This window comes from Spinacia oleracea, chromosome 5 (assembly GCF_020520425.1).
Source record: "Spinacia oleracea cultivar Varoflay chromosome 5, BTI_SOV_V1, whole genome shotgun sequence".
NCBI lineage: Eukaryota > Viridiplantae > Streptophyta > Magnoliopsida > Caryophyllales > Amaranthaceae > Spinacia > Spinacia oleracea.
This window is the reverse complement of record NC_079491.1, coordinates 10,978,911-11,002,545: the sequence shown is the minus strand read 5'-3', so window position 1 is coordinate 11,002,545 and position 23,635 is coordinate 10,978,911. Positions and strand designations below refer to the sequence as shown.

The 23,635-nt window shown below is 33.7% G+C and overlaps 1 protein-coding gene across 1 annotated transcript; it reads right to left on the bottom strand.

The window, feature by feature from the left end:
• Positions 1-3,784: 3,784 nt before the first annotated feature.
• LOC110799595 (uncharacterized) lies at positions 3,785-21,275 on the bottom strand. The gene is made up of 20 exons (XM_022004878.2): positions 20,927-21,275; positions 20,758-20,827; positions 20,116-20,158; positions 18,851-18,928; positions 18,690-18,771; positions 18,519-18,601; positions 17,643-17,700; positions 13,092-13,202; positions 12,689-12,746; positions 12,474-12,570; positions 11,406-11,441; positions 10,890-11,026; positions 9,362-9,432; positions 9,205-9,258; positions 8,874-9,016; positions 7,459-7,599; positions 5,491-5,721; positions 5,282-5,341; positions 4,770-5,030; positions 3,785-4,177 (listed from the first exon to the last, which is right to left on the bottom strand). Exons 1-20 carry the CDS (start codon positions 21,132-21,134, stop codon positions 4,049-4,051), a joined length of 2,151 nt encoding a protein of 716 aa, XP_021860570.2. The 5' UTR covers positions 21,135-21,275; the 3' UTR covers positions 3,785-4,048.
• Positions 21,276-23,635: the final 2,360 nt, after the last annotated feature.

Genomic DNA, 23,635 nt, shown 5'->3' with positions numbered 1-23,635 from the left:
TTAGATAATTAAATGAGTAGGTTCAAGATTTATTAATTACGCATTAGCTTTAACAAATAAATATTTCAGTTAAATATTTTGTATTCTATAGAAAAGATGGTCAAATAATAAGTTTTGAACATACATGCTTGCACGAGACCTAATTTAGTATACTAAAAGACACACATCAAGAATGACATGTGCCATCTCCTGATGTGCCATTGACTTTTTATTTTATTTTATAATATCTACTCCATTAAATAAACTTTTAAAATTATATATTTTCTAAATTATTTTCTTCCATATTATAGACCATATACGAAGTATATGACAAGAAATTTAACGAATTCATTTATTGTGGCAAGAATAGAAGATAATAGGTTGATATTGATATGAAGAATATTAATCACTTAACATGGAACAAATTACAAATTATACTCTACACTATTACTACTGATTTTTTAATATTGCATTATATGTTACTAATAACTATAATAAAAATATATAATTTTAAAATCTTAATAAATACTCCCTTATTCCCTTTTTGTTCTTTACTTTTGGTATTATGCACACAATTCAACAACTAATTAATGTGCATTGAGATTCCTCTATTTTTTATATTTAAACAACCACAAATTACGTTTATTTATAATGTTTTAATGCCCAATGAAAAAAGAATGAGAGATTAAATGTCCCAATGAATTTAATTAGTTAAAATATCTTCGGGCATAATTTTTGATAGAATATTAAGGCATTTCTGTTATAGTATAAAAGGAAAGATTCATAATGTAAAGACCAAAATGGGACATCTGAAATAAAATATGAAAACTAATAACAAAAAGGGATGGGGGCAGTAAATTTTTACTGCAATATTCTTAGCCAATTTTATTTTTACACTCTTTGCATATTTGATGAGTTTTAAAACTCACTACACTAATAAATAAATAAATAAATAAATAATTATATTTATATGTTATTGCATGCTCATAATATGATTTGTGTTAAAATATTATCAACTAATAAAATTTGAATATTACTAATATAGGTAAATTCCTCTGAATATTATTCTTTCAAAAATGCTTCAATCTTCCATTTAATTTGAAAATTTTGCACAGTTATTACAAAATTGAAATTATATTTTGACCAATATGTACACTGAGCATTGTAAGTAGTAAATCTGCCATTTAAGTTGAAAATTTGCACAATTGTCATAAACTTGAAATTATGTTTTGACCAATACGTACACTAAACATTATAAGTAGTACAATTTTTAATTTAAATACGGGTCCTAATATAGATTCAAAATTCTATTGTCGGACTTTATACCAAAACAACATTATACCCATGTGAAGTAATAAGTAATGACATATAAATTTCTACCAAAAATATATCCTATCTTGTTATAATTTTGACCATATTTTCTACAATACGTAGTACATGTTTTGTATAGGTCATAACTTACAAAAGTGTTTATCTGAACTCAAAAATATATTGCCAATTTTTTACTAAAATAATAATATTTCTTCCGTTTCATAAATATAGCACCATCTTGTTTTTTACACTATACACACTAGATCTTTGGTCAGTTTTTGTGATTCATACCTAAGAAAGATTATAGTCATGAATGATCTTGTTAGATTCGTATTGACATATAATTTATAAGTATCAACTTTTTATAATTTTTAAATATACATAATTCGAGAAACTAAGAGTCAAAGTACATGTTGTAAAACGTAAAGTCAATCATGATGCAACAGTTAACGAAAGGGGAAGTATAATAATTAGAAATGACAAATATATATTATAAAATATATATATATATAATATATATATATACTATATATTATACATATATATATATATATATATATATATATATATATATATATATATATATATTATATAATTTATATATATATATAAATTATATATCTTGTGGTACTGTAGATCATATAATTTACCACACGAAATTATATGAAATTTTAGTACAATATAGGTTCTAAACCGATATCAACTTATTTAATTCAGACTTTAATTTTAAATCTCTAAAAAAATCTTTAAATTTTAAAAAAAAAATTACTATATGTTTCTATTTTAATCCCTAAATCTTTAGAAAAAATTGCTTCTTAAACATAGCTTATTTCTCTGAAATATAATTTCTCTTAAGAGTGAAAATAAATTGAAAAGAACAAGGTTTAAATTTTTAGTTTATGTACGTAGTATAACTTCATGCTTAATTGACCACTTTGAACTAATTGTATTTTACACAAATTCAAATTTTACTAAGTCGTTATTTTTAATTTGTACTTTGTATTTTATCAATCACACGTAACAAACATTAGTTCATAAATAATGTTATCTATTTATGATATTATTTACGAGTAATTAATAATACTTCGTAAACAAATATGATTTATCTGTGCGCTGCACGGATCCTAAGCTAGTTTTAACTTCGAACTTATTGCCAATCAACTAGTTTTATCTTATCTCATATTTACTAACTTTAATATGCATGTTTTTACTGATCATACATCAACAATGTTTGGTTTGTTTGTCACTAATTCATGTATGATTTATATATCACTATATACATTCATGTATGATTTATCCCACCGCTATATGGTGCTACATAAGACAATCTAAATTGACAAGAATTATAGAGTTCCCCACATATTTACTTGTTAAAAAAACTCACGGCCAAACTTAAAATAATTATTCAAATGGAAACAATAACAACCAAATGCTTTGACGGTTGTGTCAATTGTGGTAAATGAAGATGTTTCTCAATCGCATATGCTTAAGAGGTCGGTGAAAAATGGTATAGTCGAAGTCAATTTTGATGGAGAAATGATGTCTAAGGTGATAAGATTTTGTGAGATGATAGTGAACAATGAATCTAACAAGGAGTTGTGAAAGTTTGTCAAAACTAACAAGGTGGCAAAGTTAATGATGTTATGTTTTCTTTAAAAGATACAAGATTAGAAACATAGAAATATTTAATTTATGTAGTTTTATTTAATGGTACACATGTTTTTTTAATTACAACGATTTAACTGTTAGACGATTCACATACTCAATTACACGTGTGAAATTTGAGTGTTAATCAAGCTAGGTCGTCTAAAATTAGTAGTTTAGTGGTGTAGTTTATGTTAGTTGTTGTTTTCTTTGAATTTTGTTATGCTTCTAGCTTTGTGTGTTTTGCATAACTTGTAATTTCACTCAGGTTAGTGGCTTGCGCTTCTCTTTCACCAAAAATAAACATACATACATATATGAAATGTGACAATATTTTGCACATATTATACATCGTCTAAAATGTATTAGACAAACAAACATTATAGTAAGATGATAATCATTAGTCATAGATGAAAATAACACCGTAGGAGTAAAATTATTATAGTAGTAAAATCAATTTTCTAACTTAATTTGTTCCATCTCATCTTGTTGTTCCTGTCCGCCTCTACAAAGTTAAACCAAAATCGTTAATCTCATTTTTTTTTTTCCGTTAATCAACGATTTACAAGGTGGGAAGAGGACGGAGAAAGTCGTTCAAATTTTAGCACTCTTTTCACCTTCTGATTGCACAAAATTTCTCATTTGAAATAACTAAATGCAAATTTTCGTGCATTTACATGTATATAATGGATAGGTGAAGGAAAACTGGTGCAAATTTTTATTAGGATAATGGATTAGAAAGGCTTGAAACGGTCTAGTTCATGCCAACAGGCCGAGCCAGGGCGAATGGCCTGTGCCTTCACTTGCTACTCTGAATCAGATTCTTGTTTACTCCACACCGATAATGGTATACATCACAAAACAAAGTTGTGTACTCAATTCCAATTAGTAGACGGGTTGATATATACATAGTATAAAAAGAGAATATCTCATGCAATATCACAAAGATATTCAAATGCATAACTTAAATCATTTACAAAGATATTTGATAAACTCCCTATTGAAGTATCAGCTTCTATGACCTAGATGCATTCTCCCAATAAGCTGTAAATAAATCCTCCAGCACGACATTCGATCTACCAAAATTGGTGCTAAACTGCTAATTAGCTTGATTCTATTCAGAGTCTGAATCTGAGAATTCCACTTGACAAGCATCTTTCGGCTCCATGTCAGTCATTGAAGGAGGAACGTCTGAAGTTGCACTAGGTCTTCTTCGATTTCTCCATTCTTTTGGGATTTCTTTCTGTCAAAGAGGTGAAAAATTACGTCACAAAATTATCCATATAGAAGAAATTCATGGCCACCATGAAGAAACATATTTTGACCAAATGTTCATCACATGAGATCTTCACAAGTCACAACCATAAAATTGTTACAAAACATACTCCACAGTAGCAAACCAAACCGGGCAGTTGGATAACAAACATTAGACTGAAATAGATTGTCCATCAAATGAAAGATTATAGATCTAGTAACTCTTGTTCTTCAACACACAGAAAAACTAGCTTTCTGAAACTTTCTGGCCATTTGAAATTCACATGTTTAAAGATGGAAGAGAGCGGGAAGGGTCAAGGATGGAAGAGAGTGATTCCCTTAATGACCGACAAAGGATTATTTTTACAACTTCAGAATGGAAATTAAAACATCACAACATCTATCTTGCAAAATTCAAAAACAAATACTGTTAAAAGAGGCACTGTTTATTTAGTCATTGCTTCTTCTTGTGATTATCTATTTAGTCTCTTGTCAAAGATTGAAAAAAACAGACATCATATCTGGTACAATCCTAACCATTATAAACACTAACTAGGACATTATCTCAAAGGACCTCTCACCTTGGTATGGGTTTGTTGCGACTGACTAGATTCATTTGAAGGAGTTGGTTGACTGCGACGGAACCAAATTCCACCAAAAGACAATAATGCTCCAAGAAGTAACAGTGGACCAATCCTTGGATCACCAGAAAGATCACGACACCAAGTTATGACTCTCTGAAGTCTATGTTTTATTCCATCTCTAGTTGAAACAATTTTTTCACCACTAACGAACCAAAGTGGATCGGGGTTCTCGGAAACAAGCTCAGGTGTGCTTGTTCTCTGCACAATAAAATGTTGATTTTCAATCAAATAAACAAAAATGAAAACAAAAAGATTACAAGGCAAGAATTTGTTAGAGCATTGAGCTGGTCATATAAAGATAATAAGCAACACAGTGCTAGCCGCTAGGGAGACAACAATTTTGTTTACACATGTCAACGTGTCGTAGCTTCACATACATCATATGCATGGCTGTGCACTATACAAATGCACCAAATGACACAATTACACAGGACTGCAACTTTACTTACATAGAAAGGAAGTTTCGCCGAGTCACCATCTTTGATATTCTTCGAAATCCATTCAATAATCTGCAGTTAAGACATAATTATAAGATGAAAATGTGGAATAGATCATTGTTCAGGTGAAGATGGATGGAATGAATAACTCTAATGCAGAGTAGTTCCATGACAAATAAAAAAGCTGAAACCAAACAAATTTTGAGCCAGTTAAAGTCGACCTGTAACGGTTCAGCGGAGCCATTGTATCGTGCTACCAATTGAGATACAGGATCTACATCCTCTTTAAGACTGTCCAGTAAACTAGTGGAGGATCTCTGATCTTTAGGATCATCTATTGAATCATTTCTCATGTAACGCACCATAACCACTTGTGGTGCATCTTCAATACCTCTTCTTGGACCACAACAATCCAGGCTAAGCTCACCACCGATGTAGAACATGCATAAGTTCTGAGATCAAGAAATCACGGTAAGCATAACTATTTTCATGCAGTGACAATAAATATTCTAAAAGCATATTTGGTACCTGCATACACAAGAAGGCTAAAGACTAATAAATGAAACTGAAACATTGTCAAATCAGACTTCAGTGTGACGGAAAGATGACAACTATTCGACACTGTTCATAGACCTGTCAGGGACAGGTTTGAGGCTCAGGTGCCAGGTCGAAAAAGTACTTGGTGAACCACAGCCTGACAGAATTTCAGGCAAGTGCCGAACCAACAAGTTCAAAATCATTTTCTTACATTTTTTTTTTTAAAAAAAAAATTCCCTTTATGACTGTAAAAAGTTGCGTTTTAAGCTTTCGTTTACGCTCCTTTTTTTTTTTTTTGCAAGCTTCAATCGACAATAGTTGCTTGTATAGTTGTATCCCTAGTTCCCTACGACCCAAATTTGCTAAAAAAAACCCAATCCTTATTTACCAACCACACATTGTCTAGCTCTAGCCAAATCCAATTCTCTCTCGATACTGACACTTCTTCACACCCAAAAAGAGACGAGCAACGATTGATTCAAACTTGGAGGTGAAGTCTTCTTTCGAGAAAGAGTAGTGAAGTAAGACCAGGCTCATGGGCTTATTATCCTAGATCGAAAAGGTCAGTACCTCAATTAACATCATCCCGGGGGTTGAGTTGATCTTAAAGAGGATTTTCTATAATTCCGCACCTGAGGTTATTTCTTGGTCTCCCCGTACTTTCTCTCATGCCTTTCTTAGTTCATGGCTTGATATGGTGTCTGAGGCGTAGAGGAACTGTCCACAATAGATTAACCCCAAAATAGCATATCCATATAAAAATAAAGCCTATAAAAGCCACAATTGTAGAATTTGCACCCTGCAAATTTTTATTGGTTAGAAGATTTATTCTCAATATATTTTGAAATAAGGAAATTTACTAGCAATTCATGTCGTTCTCACTAAATAAAGTGCATATTCATGTGGAGATCAATATATCACCCGCGCCTGGGCTGTATACATTAGACCATTACAATAGTAACAAATGGTAGAGAAAAGTGATTGCATTACAGCAAGCATAGCCAACTATCAGACAGAAAAGGGCCAACCCCCTTGACAAAGTGAATCAAAGGGAGAGAAGGACGGGAACAAAAGGAATAGCTTTTTTGCTATATCAAGATACTTTTACTGGTTATTTGAACATTATTTAACCTCAATTTGAGTTTATAGGGAGGGTTTTGAATTCCCGAATATCAGATTGTAAATATAAGTCTTCTTATTCAATATAAATAAAATTTGACCACTTAACATCATCTATTTTTAACTCAATATATCACACACAAATTTAAAGTAAAAAAAAACATATTTATTTTAAGTGGCACTCCCTATACTACAGATATAAACTGAATTGAACCATTATCTTCATACACGCATAAGTTAGATCAAAAGGGAAATCCAGTTTTAAACAACCAAATATATTACAAATGTCTCCAAGTATGTCCTGAGATCTTTCTAATGGCGTGTAAACTATAATTTTTTTAATTGTTTGTAAAAAGCTACTCCATCCATTCTACTCGCTTTTTCACAAGCTCCATTGCGCATTATTAGGAATTATAAGAAGTTGTACACATTAACACGAATTTAACAAGATCACACAAGATAATAAATTTGTCTCGTATACAAATCTGAAGATACGATGGGGGGGGGGGGGGGGAGGGTGAAGGCACTCTAACCTTTTGCACCTCTCCATCCATCCAAGTTAAGGTTAATCGTTTGTCTTTGAGTGCAGTGGCTGAATGTGCTTCCAACTCATCGGAATAAGGTGCATCCGGATAACTCTTCTCTGATAATGTTTGTTGGGCCCTGCGCAGAACCTAAAGCCCCGAGATAATTTAATAACCAAGGACCAAAAAAGAGCAATCAGCTATCAATTAGTGCACAAATACAAGTACGGGAGAGGTTAATAACTCATAGAGATGGGTCATGGAAAAGTTCCATTCTATAACCTTATTGTTAAAACTTCTAATTAATTTAGGACGAAGAAGTTAAAATACAAAGCATCATTACAACAAGTTCCCAATTATATGGATATAGAATACAAATCCAACAAGTTCACAATTTTATGGATATAGAATTCAAATCCAACAAGTTATATGATTCCGTTGTGACAGGAAAGCACTTTTTTTAACACGGTGGATTTAGCATTAGGAAACAATAGCTTCTTTTACAACAACAACAAACGTCTTCCTAGCAGTATTTCGGAAAAAAATATATGCTTAAACCTTGCTCCTTTACAGAATCCTATAATTTTGGTTGTGTTTCTATGTTATACGGAGTACTTCTTTTACAGTTAAAAAAAGCCCCCCTACAAAATTCAAAATCCTCTATATAGCACTCCATAAGAATCTCTCAATCCCATTCTTGATTAATCTCTTCAAATAGTAACTCTGAGTGACAGAGAAGCCATTCCTCACCAAGAAATAAAATAGTCCACACAGAAGTGATACAAGATTTTAAGGAAGGATATTGGCAGCCCAAGCATATTTGGATAACAAGTCCCACACTCTCCCGAAAAATAATAGAATTGTCACAACAGGTTTTGAAAAAAAATTACTCAGTCTGATACTCTGATTATGACGGTGGATATTTTTTTTAAATAATTAAGCACATGGTTTCTTCAAATTTCTTTCTTTTGGTTAAAATGTTGCAAATAGCACAAATCTCAGTTTTTTGTGTTGCAAAACTACGTTTTATTTGGCCATGATTAAAACTAGACAAACGCAGATGAAAAGTGAGAATAACGTGTGAAAGTGTAAAATGACTCACGGTAGCTTTAACTGCCCCAAATTCAGTTAATAAGACATAACTAAGACCTTCATTCAGAAAATATTTTCACAGATAAATTCATCCATATCACCACCCCACCCCAAATCAAGTACAATGCACATTCTCCAAAGGTATTCTATATGATTGATGTACTTTTTAGATGTTAACCGTAGTCTTCCACCACATCAAGCACCCAAGATATTGAATTTTGTACATTTGCAGACAATAATAGAGGGCTAAAATTTAGTTTTTAGAGACATCTAATATTGGCATCCTCTTCAGTTTACAGGACTACATATTGATTACAAAGCTGAAAGCTCACCTCACGCATTTCGTTCAATTCTGGGCTTGCCCTTCCAACAACAATGGCACAATACCAAATCTTAGTATTGGTCCCTGCACGGGAATAACCACGTGAATCGCAACCCAACTCCATTGATGTCATGGTCCTCAATTGCGGAAGTTCTAGAAACATGAAATAATCAGCATCAGGATTTCTCACTATACAGCACCCTGGAAAATATTCTTACCAATACACCAAATTAACAGCATATATCACAAAAAAAGTAGTATAATCTTTCTGGAAATTTTGTAGATCTTCTTGAATAACACATATCTGGTAATCACATATATAATTCAAACGGGAGCATTACCATGCAATTTATTATCTTCCATGACATCCACAAACCATGAACTGTTTACAGCACCTGCATGATGATGTCAACCATGAAGAGATATGATGTAAAAAAACTGTTTCATAACTAATAGGCAAATGCAAATATGAGATAACAGTAAAAATCGGGGATATACCATAAACCACCAAAGGTTTAGTGCCTGGATCTCTCAAGAAGACAGTGGCCGGAGCAGATTCCACATCATATCTGTAACCACCAATGGAGTCAAGGAAATTCATGCCAATAGAAAAATACTTTTACTAAGTAAATAAAATTATGACACAAATAACTGAAACATAGTACAGCTGCAGCATCAGATTAGTACCAAATGCAATATTTCATATAAACAGTAAAACTGTATATCAATGTCTTTTTAAACAAATCAGCATGTTCGCAGATATGCAGGTAATGAAAGAAGAAGAAAGAGATTATTGGCGAAAATGGAAATCCATAAATCATAACAATACATAAGACGCTGGCCATAAAAAATATATACTTCGTATATAAAAAAGACATTAAAAATGCCACTTCCATGTAAACATGCCGCCCACTATTTTAAATGTTGGAAAATACTATTAGGAAAAGGTATATTAAAATGTGAAACCCACTTGGAGAGATAATAGAGAGGAGGAAGGTAAATCTATTAGGAAAAGGTATTTTGCTAACTCCCGTTAAGTAATTGACATCACTAATCGGAACAATGACATAAGTCTTCATATTATCGACCACACTCCACACATTCTCAAGAACTTTAGATGATAGGTGCACAATATGTGCACTTTTAGGTTTTTTTCTTTTAACTTAAGAAAAGCTTTAAGAGCCTCTTTTTTTGTGTGTTTGTGGTGCACATGTGCTTGTTCGCTAACTTCATATGCTACATGCCTACATTTTCCTATGCCTCAAAATCTAAAGGTTTCTGAGGCCTTATTATCTTGACATTGATAGTTAAGTAGTAAGTTAACTTCACCATTGCCTTACCTAGTTAGTACTCCCTCTGTCTTTTTTTAGTTTGCAACATTCTCCTTCTTTCACTTTTTTCAGAGTTGTACTGACCATTGAGTATGTTTTTAGTTTTTTCCTTTTGCATGTCGATAAGAAAACAAAGTAAAGAGAAATTGTACAGACCTTGTTAAAAAATAAGGAAGTGGGGAAATCTTTTAGGGTAAGAGAGAGTACAACATTTCTGAAGTGGTACTGTCATAAGCCATTTAGCTTGGTCAATAAATCAAGACAGACACTGAATTCCTGCCTCTACTTTGAACCCTTAGAACCTGACTCTGCATGTCGAAACTACGGGGAATAAGTTGACCACTGTGTATCAGTATTCTTGATACAGAATGACACGTTAAAACTACACAACATCTAGGCACACTAGCAGCCTCAACTATAGGAATATCCGATTTCAAGCCATTGATCAAAACCTTTAACAACAAACTAACAAGCATAAAGAAAAAATCTACTTGAAATCTACCCTCAATCCCCCAAGCACTTTTTCAACAAACGGGCAATCACTTCTTCTACTTTCTTCTATGTGGATAAATCTAGAGCTTTCAGAACTGACCACAGAAGTAAAAACGATGCAAACTCCACAAAGCAGATGCTTTTGTCATATTGAAGAATGAACAACTGGCCTACTATTGGTATAAAGAGAGAAGAACGCATACATAGACGACCAATAGGTATATTCTTCTTCCCTCCAAAGAACACACGCAAAGGAAGCATAGTCCTGATAATTCCTGGCAAGTTGACGCATAAATGGTGTTGCACGCATCCCTGTGTCTGAGAAGAACAAGACTTTTACCTTTGAACCAAAAATAATGAACAAAATAAGTTTAAGTTTCCAAATTAAGCTATCAATCATGGGCATAGCTAACGAATAAAGAAACTCAACAATAGAGCAAAAATACAAGGATGGTATCCAGTTATCTACAAGGATCAACAAGAAACTTGAGGCACATGTAGAACAATATTTGAGCACGCAACATGTAACTTTGTAAGTCATGGAAACAGCCTCCATAATGAAGGGCTAGGGTTATGCACATACGAAATCACGAAAGCTTGCTCTCGTTGGATTCATATAAAATTATAAGATGAGAATGTGTATCCAATCAAAAACAATAAAAGAAAAAGGAAAAAAGATAATAATGTGTAACTAAAATATTTTTGGATGAAGATCATACCTTATGATAACTACTCTTAGCCAGAAATCTTGGAACCTGGAAACAGGGAAAATAATTGGTAATGATACAACTGTTCATCTACAATAAAAGCATATACTAGCAGTACTTGAAAATATACTAACTTCAACAGGTACAAATATGTATCCGTGAAAGAAAAAACTAACGTCGATTTAACCAACAAAAAAAAAAAATAGTGTGTACAAACTCGTTTACATTCCTCAATCCCCAAATAGTTGACAAAGAATAGGGAGAATGGGCGCGAGTCATTTTCAGAACCAAAAACCGTCTCATTTAACTTTCTACACTTATCACGAAGATAAGGTTGCATAAGTACGATCCTTTACCCAATCATTGGTGAGATTGTCTTTGAAGACATCAGGGTAATGTCGATATTGATTTGAAAAACACAAAACTGATATCACTCAAATATAATATTTATGTGTTTGGATTTTGATTTTAAATTCTATATATCTTTCAAATGAAGTATGCAGAAAGCTTCCATTTTATAAATTCGTCATTCAAAAATTTATGTTCTGCAACTTCAAGATCGGAGACTCAGAACTCTAACATCAACGACAAAACTTACAAAAAATAACAGATTAGCGGGTGTTTCGAATTGGAACTATTGAAGAAGGGCGGCTTGGAGGGAGGGGGGATTTCCTTTCAAGAATCTGAAGTACTTGGATCATAGAATATCTCACTCTTTTCATGTTTAACAGAATATTAAGTGAAGTTAATTTTAACAAAAACATAATGTGAGACATACTTATTGAGACCTTCATAGGCATCACGGCGCTACAGAAAGCACAGGAAAAGAAAAAGGTTGTTTTTTTTTCTAGTTTAACTCCATGAAAAATGCTATATTGCTTCAATGCATAACTATTAAAAGGCACTGTCAATGTCAAAGCATATACAACTTTTTTTTTATCAGTGGACTAGTTGATGGATAGTGAGGCATTTAGTGTCAATCTGGAAATCTTTTAGGTGGTCTAATAATAATAAAGAATCTAATCAGAGAAGCCTGAGGAGTGTCAAACATCTATTTACAACGAAAGAAGATCAACATACCAATGTGTCCTTTGTGTAATAAGGAATGCGAGGTAACCTCAGTATCGTTATTGCAAACCAATCTGTAACTGCATCAACCGAGAGATCTCCTTCATACCTACATGTACAACAAGCTCATAATCAAATGGAAAAACATTACAAATGCTAGGCATATATCTCTGACAGCAACTCCAATTAACTTGAATATTGAAGCTTCATACATAACTACAGCTTACCTAACAAGACAGTTGGATGTTTTACACCCTTGAGGAACTGCAATCAGAGAAGGAAGACCTGCAAAAACAAAACAGGTAAGCATCTAACTAAACGAAAAACATAGATCCTATATGAGAGTTCAAAGCATGACTGACAAACAACATGGGAAGAGAGTGGAACTCGAGCTCTATATAACTCCAATACAACCTAGCAAAACAAATAATGCTAAAACAGATAGACTGAGACTTTATTGCTGGTACAATTACAAAATGCCTCACCATAGTGGAGTAGAAGCTGCCTACAACTGTTACCTTTTCCACCCCCTGCGTCAGCTTGAGGCTGAAGCACATGGTATCTTTTTCATAATAAAATAATAAAATTTCAGTTACACTGGATGCCAAACCATGACAGATCATTGTTTACCATTTCGGAAGAAAAGTTGCCCTGTTGTTTTCTTCTCAGCAAGTTGAGAAGCAAGCTTTACTTCCCCGAGCTCCACTACACCGGTGTCAGCAATCTCACCCAACAATGTACCTGTATGGAGTCAAAAAAAAATAACAATGTAGCTGCCTTGAAGTATGAATACAAAGACAAATGGTACGAAGACATATTGCATCAATATCAAATAATCATACAATAGTTTCTAAAACATTAGACATAGAGCATTTGGACAAAATGCTGTGCAATTGGCCAAAAATGACATTTGAAGCCAAATACGAACACCGTATAAGTCTGCAGTTTGTATTGCAACTTACTCAGGACAGAGTTCCTTAGCAATAAATTTAGCAGACATGGAAAAACAACCACCAACCCACCAGCATTTGAACCAACATCAAGATGGCTGATTCACCAAACTAAAATGATATGGAAATGAAAAACAAAAAAAGTCTGCAAATGATGAGTTCCTCAACAACAGATTTTAGCATACATGAAATGAAGCCAAGAAAGAGCTTTTTAAGCATGTCCGTGTATGATTTGTCAAATGCACGGTGCAGACCAAATAATTGAAGAAACTCCCATCTTTAAAAGATTAATGGCCCCCTTCTAGCTGGTGATTAAAGGAACTAAATAGACTGTCTTTTAGAACAAGTTCTCTTTCATCTTGCATCGCTTTTTTCTTTCATACACTTTAAAATAACCTCCTTCCTATTCTATTACTGTAATGATCTGAGCCTGGAGAATCTGACCCCAATCTGGCATTTATCATGATTCCATACCATAATCTGTTTAATCTTGCATACGAATCAGAGCTCTAAAATACCAGTAAGGCCTAAAACTTTGAATAGCATGGCCAAATATTTGGAAATGTGATAAACTTGGAATATTTGTGAAATAAATCCTCATACCAAATTTGAAGCAAACCCTTCAATCCAATTTTTTGAAAACATAGGATTTCCAAACAACTCCACAAGATGGGTGCTTATCCTAAAGTATAGTCCTCAAATATAGACCTTCCATCCCGCATTGTGAATGGGACAACACGCACAAAGCAAAATTGTCAATGGGGGAAAATATGACCAGATTTCATAAACCAAAATCCTGATTGGTTGTAGTGGAAAATCCTATTGACTGTAACAAGTTAACAACAAATAAATTCATGCTTGAAATGATGGTCTAAATTCTAAACCAAAGTGAATAAAGTTAGTTTTCCAAGATCAAAACTCAACTTTGGTTTTGCATTGATGACAATGAAGAGCGTTGTTAAAAGGCACCACAGGGGTGTCACCCAAGTTCAAAAAAATGGCTAGGGCCAAAACGAAGCATTTCTTCAAGCTATCATGAAGAAAATTTTCTAGAAAATCAAGAAATGTCAAAGTGCCGCTCAATGTTCAGAGTTCACTCCACCCCAAGTCCCCCAGTATAAAGTATAAACAGCCTCAAAATATGAAAATTCAACTTTTGACGTCAGCAAGCTCTACCCTCAAGAATCTGCTGGTTCTTTCTTTTCAAGTGCACCCCACCAAAATGCCAATAGAAGTACAAATTCCACCCTTCAACAATCCCACCCACACAAAGATTAAACCCAACTCGACAAAACAAAGGCAGGGCATGTGAGTATGTGACAATGGAACGAAACCCAAGGAAAAAGAGTGCAAGGTTATCAATGAGTCTTACTCATCTTCATATAAGCTGCAACGCTTGCATGAATCAAATCTCCTTTTAAATTTATCTTCATTCAACATCGTTTCCTTAACTACATCCCATCCGGAAAAGGTGAAACACACAGTTTGGGATGAGCGGTTGTCTTCCAAGATACTCCCTGATTCTCTAATCACCCCACGAACCGCGTATCAAAAAGGCGAATTATAACATGAAAATGTTACAATTTTGGTCTAATTTAGCAAATTAAGTAGCGAATTGCGTACCCGTACCCAGTCTCATGCTAGCGAATCAGGTAACAGTGCTCCCTCCTTCCAAAATTATAGTCTTGTTTTCTATTTCGGACATCCCAAATTTATAGTCTTGTTTCCTTATTTGAACATTACTTTTCCCACTTTCCCATACACTATATTCCACTTTTCCATACACTTTCCCACATTATATTCCACTTTTCTTAAAATCCGTGTTTCTAGTCAAACAAGACTATAATTTGGGACATAGGGAGTAAAAAATTTCATCAAAGAAATTTTTTGAAAATTGACAGAAACGAAGCGTCTATTGTTATGCAACCAAATCATAACATCATATGCAGAGCATTTGACTTCAGTAGAGAGTAGGTACCTTCAATAGGGCCCCACCCCCGACAAGACTGAATTTATATAGCCTCGCCAGAGATGGCCCAACCCATAACTTCCCCCAGAACCTCCCCAATACAAGACATGACAGAAGTACAACTTAATATTTGCTCATTAAGAAAAAAACAAACAAAAAGGAGGTCCAATACTACTCCCTCTGCCCCTTAACGATTGCCCATTTCCTCTTTTGTAACATGATCCCTACCATCCTTCTCTACTTTACATGGAACCCATCTAACAAACAAATCTATCTAACCACTTAATACAACTCTTGATAAAGTAAAAAATTGGAAGGGCAATCTTTAAGAGATGGAAGGAGTATACCTAACAAACACAACTCACACAGGTTATTACTGACGTCCACTTCAGATACGAAAAAACCGAAGACGACAATAAGATGTTCAACGAAAATCGACAAACTAATTTAAGAGACATTTTTCCCATCCAAACTGTTCTTATGAAGGTTGGGCAGAATTTTGATGATCTTATCCTGAGGGAATTCAATAGTACATAATGTAATTTGACTATACTCACCAAGGAGGTGTATGCGGAAATCAAGGAATCAAAGATGGGTTTTAATCACTAGGCCAATATATGAATCTGCACCGAGGAGAATTTCCTTTTAACAAATACATGCTTAATAGATAACTAGCAAGTCCAGTCTTAAAGATACATATTCTCTTCAACGTCAAAGGGATTGTGGTAGAGCCTACAACAACTTGCACTTGGATCACCACTGAAGAAACCACTAACAACACCATCAGCACCAACACTCAGACCATCAACAAGAATAAAACCCAGTAGATTTGGATCCCTGTGGTTTATTGGGAAGATAAAATCTTTATAGCCTTGTGCTGAGCATAACAAAGTGCACTTTTTCAAGAAGTTTGAACTTTGGAGACCCAAGGAACACCTAAGGAACGGAACCTTGAATCGTAGAAAACGGCATGAAGAAACCCTATGTGTGATGTAAGGGTACGACAATAAAATAGGGTACACAGCTTTTGTCATGTATTCGACAGCCAAAAGAATTCACAGAACCTTCAGAATGCTAAGCAGCCAATTTTTAGAAGTCCACATCATAAGTTCATAACAACATATAAAACTACTACCATCTTGCTAACTCTTCTTTGTTTTAACAAAAAACACCAACACCACTAACATCAACCACCTTAATAAAGGAAGGTATCCCTTACCTAAAGTTTTAAACCCCTAGAGCTCCAAAAAAAGCTATATTAACTATAACATACAAATAAAAAGCAACACAGTGAATATAAAAGCTATGGCTCAAAGCCTCCTTACAATCTCCATAATGTTATAAAGCAAAGGCCCAGCGTTCATATTCATTATCATTACCCTATTGCCTCAAAGAGGCTCCCGCAAGAAGCGGTGTGAGGGGGGTCGGATGTACGCAACCTTACCCCTGCAATTACAGAGAGGTTGTTTCCAATTGACCCAAAAACGATAACGGGACGATCATCTTCTACTTCATTGAAAGGAAGCGGAGAGGTTTTAAGAGCCATTCTGATTTAGTCCATTACATCCCATAGCCAAAAGAACAAATGAACCTTTGGCTCCATCGGAAATGGACAGCCAAAGGCCCAACGTTGGAAGCATAAATTATTTACCCTCTGAATCACTGGTAAACCTTTAAATCAGCTCCATATATTCCAAATAGCCTTCAACTAACGTGAGATAACTTTGCTTTGAGCCTTTAAGAGAAAATCTTAATAACACATTTCTGCAATTAGTAATATTACATGGAACTGTAGAAATATATACCAATATTATCTAGGATTAACTTCATATTTTAGTTTCTAGGTCTTCCATTACGTTTGGTACCTCCACGCCGTTTATCCAACTTGAATACTCAAGTGACTCATTAGAAGTTTGTAGGAGTAAGCCATAAGTTAAGCTAAATCGTGCTTTTCTTGGAAAACAATAAACCTTATTCAATAATTTTAGGCTACATTCTCTTCACCTTATTTCAGGAAATTATTACTTATTATTGTTAAAATCAAATCGTTGAGACCACCCAGAGCGTATCTTATTTCCATTTACTTGTTACTAAATTTCTTTAAGAAAACCCCTTCCTTTTTCTAGGCATGGATGGTTAGTGTAAATAAGAAAATTGAAGCAAAATAATCTTTTAATGGAAAAGTGATCTACTCTTACAAGCCAGCATCAAAGAGAAAAGTAACAATTTTCTAATGTATCAAATGAAAAGTCAAAAGAGTACCAATTTTCTTCCAATTTCTTGAAAATTGTTTGCATAAATTGCTTCCATTTGAATATACCTGAACATAAACAGAAACTAGTTTATCCATGCTATACACCGATGTAATATAAATTTTCACAATAAAAATTAATCTTAAATCAAAAATTTCAAAACAGAGTGTTTTTCTTATATGAAAAACTTAATTTTTACTTATTATTAGGAAAAACTTAATTTTATTTTATCATTGGTTACGGGCAAGTATATCTTTTTTTTATAGGAATATTTATGTAGTTATTTTAGACATCTGGTAATTGAATTTCCTTTTTTTTATTCTTTTTTTAATAAGATTATTTACCTTATTTTGGCATTAATATTAAATTTCCAAAAAACAAAGACATTCAGGAGAAATTTTTAACGAGGGGATGACCCCTAGATTTAGAACAATCTTGTTTTTTTGTTTACGTTAATCATGGAATTTCACCAGTCTAATTTGTAATATAGTACGACACAGCCTAACAGTAATGGGAAGTGGAACAGAAAGCTGATAGACTCATCATTAACAATATTTCAGCTTCATGTTAAAAAACATAACGGATTACATCAAAATGGGCCAACGATCTTCCTGTGCTTACTAATTGTTGTGAAGTTACCAACAGTAAATGCAGGTGCAAGTTCGGCATAGATCTAATTTCCACACGCCGAGTAAGTAGGATTATAGGTATTTTAATTTAGTGCATTACTTACGATTACAATTGTCTTCATAAAGTCGTAGGTAATTTAACTAGAGTGCAAAAAAAAATGATAGTACTCCAACTATTCCCTCAGTCTAGACTCAGGACAACGCAGCTGGAAGCTAAAAGAAAGAGAGGCAGGTGAAAATTGGCTCCCATCACTGACCTGGATTAACCTCGGCCTCTGACCCCCTACGATCGACTGGAAATCTCCAGCAGAATTAGAATCAAAATCAATGTCAAGAGAGTCTGCACGACATAAACATCGTTGGAGTCAGTATTCCAGACTCGCAATAAGGCATGTACAACAGGAAGGTAAAGGAGAGACATAACTAACCTGCAGGACCAACAAGTAAAGGAAGGTTCACTAAGGAGTACTCTTTATCAGAATTGTACTGCAAAATGTTTTCCAGAACATCCTACGGCCAGAGATAGCTTATGTGTAAGAAGGAAAACAATAAATCCAGAATACAAAGCATATAATACAGAGATACCCACTTGATGCTCGTCAATGCCAAATAGGTCATAGTCTCTCTTCCATAATGGATCAGTCAACAATTCATAAGCATAACGAATCTGCAAGAAAGGTACACATTCAGAGAGAGAAAGAGAGAGAGAGAGACAAGCATCAAGTTAGTGCTTGGGTTTCCTTTCAAAGAACCAAGAGACTGATTCAAGCATAACATAACTCATTTGACCAACAAATAAAGTAATAAACCTTCCTTGGATGATAATCATTTCAAAAGCTCCAAAGGAGTGAGCCTCTCAAGAAGCATTGGGATAATTATCAATTTGTAGATAAATAATTACAAAATCAAACCTAGATCAACTGTGAAGATCTTGGTATTGTGCAGAACTGCAGATAGACAAGATTTCCAACACTCAATTTAAGTAGGAGCATTTAAGAAAATTTAATCATGAACCATTACTGTCTCTGGAAAGGTGACAATTGTTTCTATAAATTTCAAGATTTACGACTATTAAATCTAAAGGATGGGGAGGTAATTAAACTGTGCTTGTCATACAACTTGAGGAAGCTGGTCTTTGATGTAAAACTCTCACCCTATCCTTTCATTCCAGCAAATTGGAAATTACTCCCTCAATTGCAAAAGGTAACTAATTAGATGACTAGGCTTACTTGCTAATATCCTTTCACCTTGACCAGTTTATCTGTACCTCATATTGTTCAATCTATGAAGCATCACCAGCCCCTACCGAGGTGCCTTTGCAATAGGCAATTTAACATGGGTAAACTTATTAGGGGAAAGATTATTTAAACCTAAAATGAAGAAACCTGTTGAAAATTTAACATGGGTAAACTTATTAGGGGGACTTATTTACAACTTAAATGAAGAAACCAGGTATAAAGAAATCTAATTTGACCATAAAGAAGTTAATTGAGTACATAGGGAGTGCATAAAAAGTTATTTACGCTTTCCGTTTAATTCCGTTCCTGGAAGTTCTTTACACTTATGCTTTATTCTATTTTTGGAATACAATTTTTACAATTATACTCTCTATTCTGATTTTTGTATTCATCCACTTGAAACATTTATTGGCCCACTTGCATAATTATACCCTCTATTCTGATTTTATTATTCATCTACTTTCACACTTAAACAAGATGTCGGTGTCACCCACTTGCAAATAACTATCTCACTTGCTCACCCGCTCCTTTACCTTAATTCGCGTGAAAAAAGTAACCGTAAAGAACATGTAGGAACGGAGTTAGTATAAAGTAAGGAAAGTGATGAGATAATAACCTTGATAAAATCATTAGTGGTAGGGAGTTCAGCACCTGAATTCCTGAAATGTACCCAAACAATCTTATAAAAATTAACACCTTACAGAGAAACAGGAAGTTAAAAAAAAAAACAAATTATTTGCTCAAAGGTAAAGCAAGTTGTTTTAGGCCTTCAAAAGAATTTGTTAATTTGCTTAGTTAGGGTGCATTCTTTATAGCTACCAGTACCACTGCGTGCTCCTATTATCTCGTATACCGGAAATAATCCTTTGTCATTCTTATCAAAAGACATGAGTATAAACTACAGAATTCATAACATCAAAGTATCAAACCCATCAAATCTACCACTAACCTATCAATCAAAATCACAGATTAAATTGGGGCACACATTGATAACAAGAACTTCTGCATAGTAAATAAAGCTATTTTCTTTTAAACTCACCGCAAAGTACGAACATTGATCACCCCAAATAAGTGAATTTTTTACAAAACCTAATCAATACAACAGAAATCATATAATTCGAAAATAAAGGTTTTTTAATCATGAATCAAATAATACATAACCTATGAAATCATATAATTTGAAAATAAAGGTTTTTTCAATCATGAATCAAATAATACATAACCTATGATTTTAGTGCGTTAAAAGCAAGGAAATTACCACTTGGAAGCTAAGTTATCATAAGCCGCTTTCACTTCTTCAATCGAACTCAATCTACTGACGCCAATAACTACAAATTTCAATAGCAAACCCAATCAATCAACAAAAAAACTTAAATCCAAATAATTCGACGCAATACAAAAGATAACTAGAGAGAGAAATTAAGTACCGTCATAATGAGAAGCGGGGAAAGCGCTAGGGAGAAAGACGAGTTGAAAGACGAAGAAGAGAGAGAAAAGTGTCGCGGGGATCCAATATGCTTTAATTAACGACGCAATTTCAGATTCGGAGGGTTTTTTCGGCGCCATATTCGGTGTTGAAGACGAAGTTTTCGACGGATTGTTGGGAGATGGAGGAGTAGGGTTAGAGTCCGCCATTGTTGAAGCTTCGGTTTTACTAGCAAGTAGGAGATGAAGTTGAGCTCACTTCAATCTCTGTTTTGTTGACTGTGATACTATGCGTCAATTTGGGTTTTGTGAGTATTCCACACAAAAACAATAACAAAAGCAAAATTGGGTTCGGATTAGTTTACTCAATTTTGACGGTTTGAGCCTTATTTAGAGGTTTGACCAAAGCAAACTGCGTTAATGTTAGGGCAAAATATGGTTTATACATCCGGGTGCACAATGCTCACTGTGCACCCTATTTTACAAAGAATATATAGTTTAAATACAGAGAACATATTGTTCATACTCAAAGAACATATAGCCAATGAACATATAGTTCAAATCCATAGAACATATAGTTTAAATATTTCACTAGTATATGGACATTGAAATCGTTCTTAATGTTCATTAGATTTTCAATAAATGTTCAACAGGGTGCACAATAGCACTGTGCACCCGGGTGTATAATCCAAATTACGATGTTAGGGGTTGTTTGTTTTTGGATTTTAATAAAGGGAAATATAAATCACTACTTAAATATTAGGAGGTGTAATACAAAGTTAATTTTTCCATTATGGATTGTTTATTTGAACTTAAAAAAAAACAATAATTTACAAACACAATCAAATCGAACAAGCATAACCAAAAATAAAAGCTCCATCCCACTGTTTATCCAACTGTATACGACGTCGCGCCCGATATATATTATTATTGTTTCCCTTGATACGAATTCCGACTCTTGGTGTTTTTTTAATAAAAACTGACAATGGAAATTCATCATTGATGTTGATTTTTTTTCTTCTGAGTATACATATAAGAACAACTGAAAATTTACATCAACTAATACATGTAATGTGGAGGAGGATTATGAAATACGTAGTGGAGTGCATGTGATTAGACAAACATATTGCGAGAAATATAAACAAGTGAAACTATGAAAAACACTATTTGTATTTATATTTATATTTATATTTATTTTCTTAACTTTGGTAGTACGTTGTTGCATTGATTAGATGTAAATTTTTTGTTCAAAGGAACTTTGTGGAAAAAAAAAGGATTACCTGTGGAGTATTTGAGTTTGTTAAATGTAATAACACAATCCCACATTTCAATTTTTCGCACGCATCGCGTGCATGTAAGATTGGTCTATTAGGTGTTAACTAACTTAGTTAGTAAAGTTTTGAATGTATGGTATCCAAGACCTGAGTTGAAATTATGTCCGTTTTCTTACCTTTGGTGCTTTCTCTACACCAAAAGAAGAAGAAAGGAGAGAAAACATAACATCTATCTTATTTACGGGTACACCTAAAACTAAGTTCAGTACCTGATGCTGTTTTCGCTTCATATTAATCGAACTTTGATTTAGTGAGTCACTATAAATTATGTGTGTTACTCCATATTATATATTTATATGCATTTCATTTTGTATTTTGTATTTTTCTTATAAAAATAATAACCCCTAAACATATATTTTCTTATAGGAAAATTTACTTTTAATAATCCAACCTTTAAGCCATTAGCCAAAATTAATCCAACCTTTCGATTATTTTTTATTAATCCAAGCTTTATAGCCCTTTGACATTTGTTGCTCCAAAAAACCGGGAACCGCCTAAAAAGGTTACAAAATTTCGTTGACCTTTGGTTATTTCGTTTCCCTCCCTAAAACGTCTTCTTCATTACTCTCTCACCCACCATATTCAATACAGCTCTGCTACTCTTCATTACTGTCCTTTTCTCCCCCCCCCCCTCGCCATAATTGCTTTCATCATCTTCAACCTACAATTGTACAAGAAAAGTGACGCACGACTGTACCCGATGACATCCTCCTCTATTTGAAGAAAAAATCGAACAGTGGCTCTGAAAATTGCATTAAATTACCGCAATTGAGGTAAGTAAAAACCCTAAATTTGATTATTTGTGATTGTTTTGGATTAATTTAGTTGTTTTGCATCTAATTGAACCCCAATTTAGTTTGTAGTAGTCAAAAATTGTCTCTTAACACTGATTATAAAATTTGCCCTAATTTCCACTTAATAATTCGAACAACCAATTGTTGCTAAATTACATCATTATGTAGTACTTAAGTTAATCTTTTAATTGTTGGCTAAATTGTTGGCTAAATTACGACATAAATTTACGAACTTTGGTTAATTCATCAATTTGCGAATTTGTGGATTGCCTCTGCCTCATATTGGGTGAATTGATTTATGTTTGATTTATGTTTGTTTGAATTGTTCATGTTTGAATTTATCGTGTTTGAATTTAGCGTGTTTAAATTTATCGTGTTTGAATGCTGCTGTGTTTTTGGTGATTGATTCGATGGGCTCTTGTATTGTGTTTACATAGTGGATTAATTAGGTAACTCATGTTTAACTTGACTAGGATGGGTGATGTGACATTGAAAATTTGGCATGGTGAGATCTTTAAGACCGTGAATAATGGGCAGTTAGTATATGAGGGTGGAAAGGGGAAGACTTGTCAAATTGATTATG

Coding starts and splice junctions, on each gene's coding strand:
- LOC110799595 (XM_022004878.2), bottom strand. CDS start 21,134: ATGGCGGACTCTAACCCTACTCCTCCATCTCCCAACAATCCGTCGAAA. Junction 18,929..20,115: donor CCACTAATGATTTTATCAAG/GTTATTATCTCA, acceptor CCTTTCTTGCAG/ATTCGTTATGCTTATGAATT. Junction 12,571..12,688: donor ACATCCAACTGTCTTGTTAG/GTAAGCTGTAGT, acceptor TTGTACATGTAG/GTATGAAGGAGATCTCTCGG.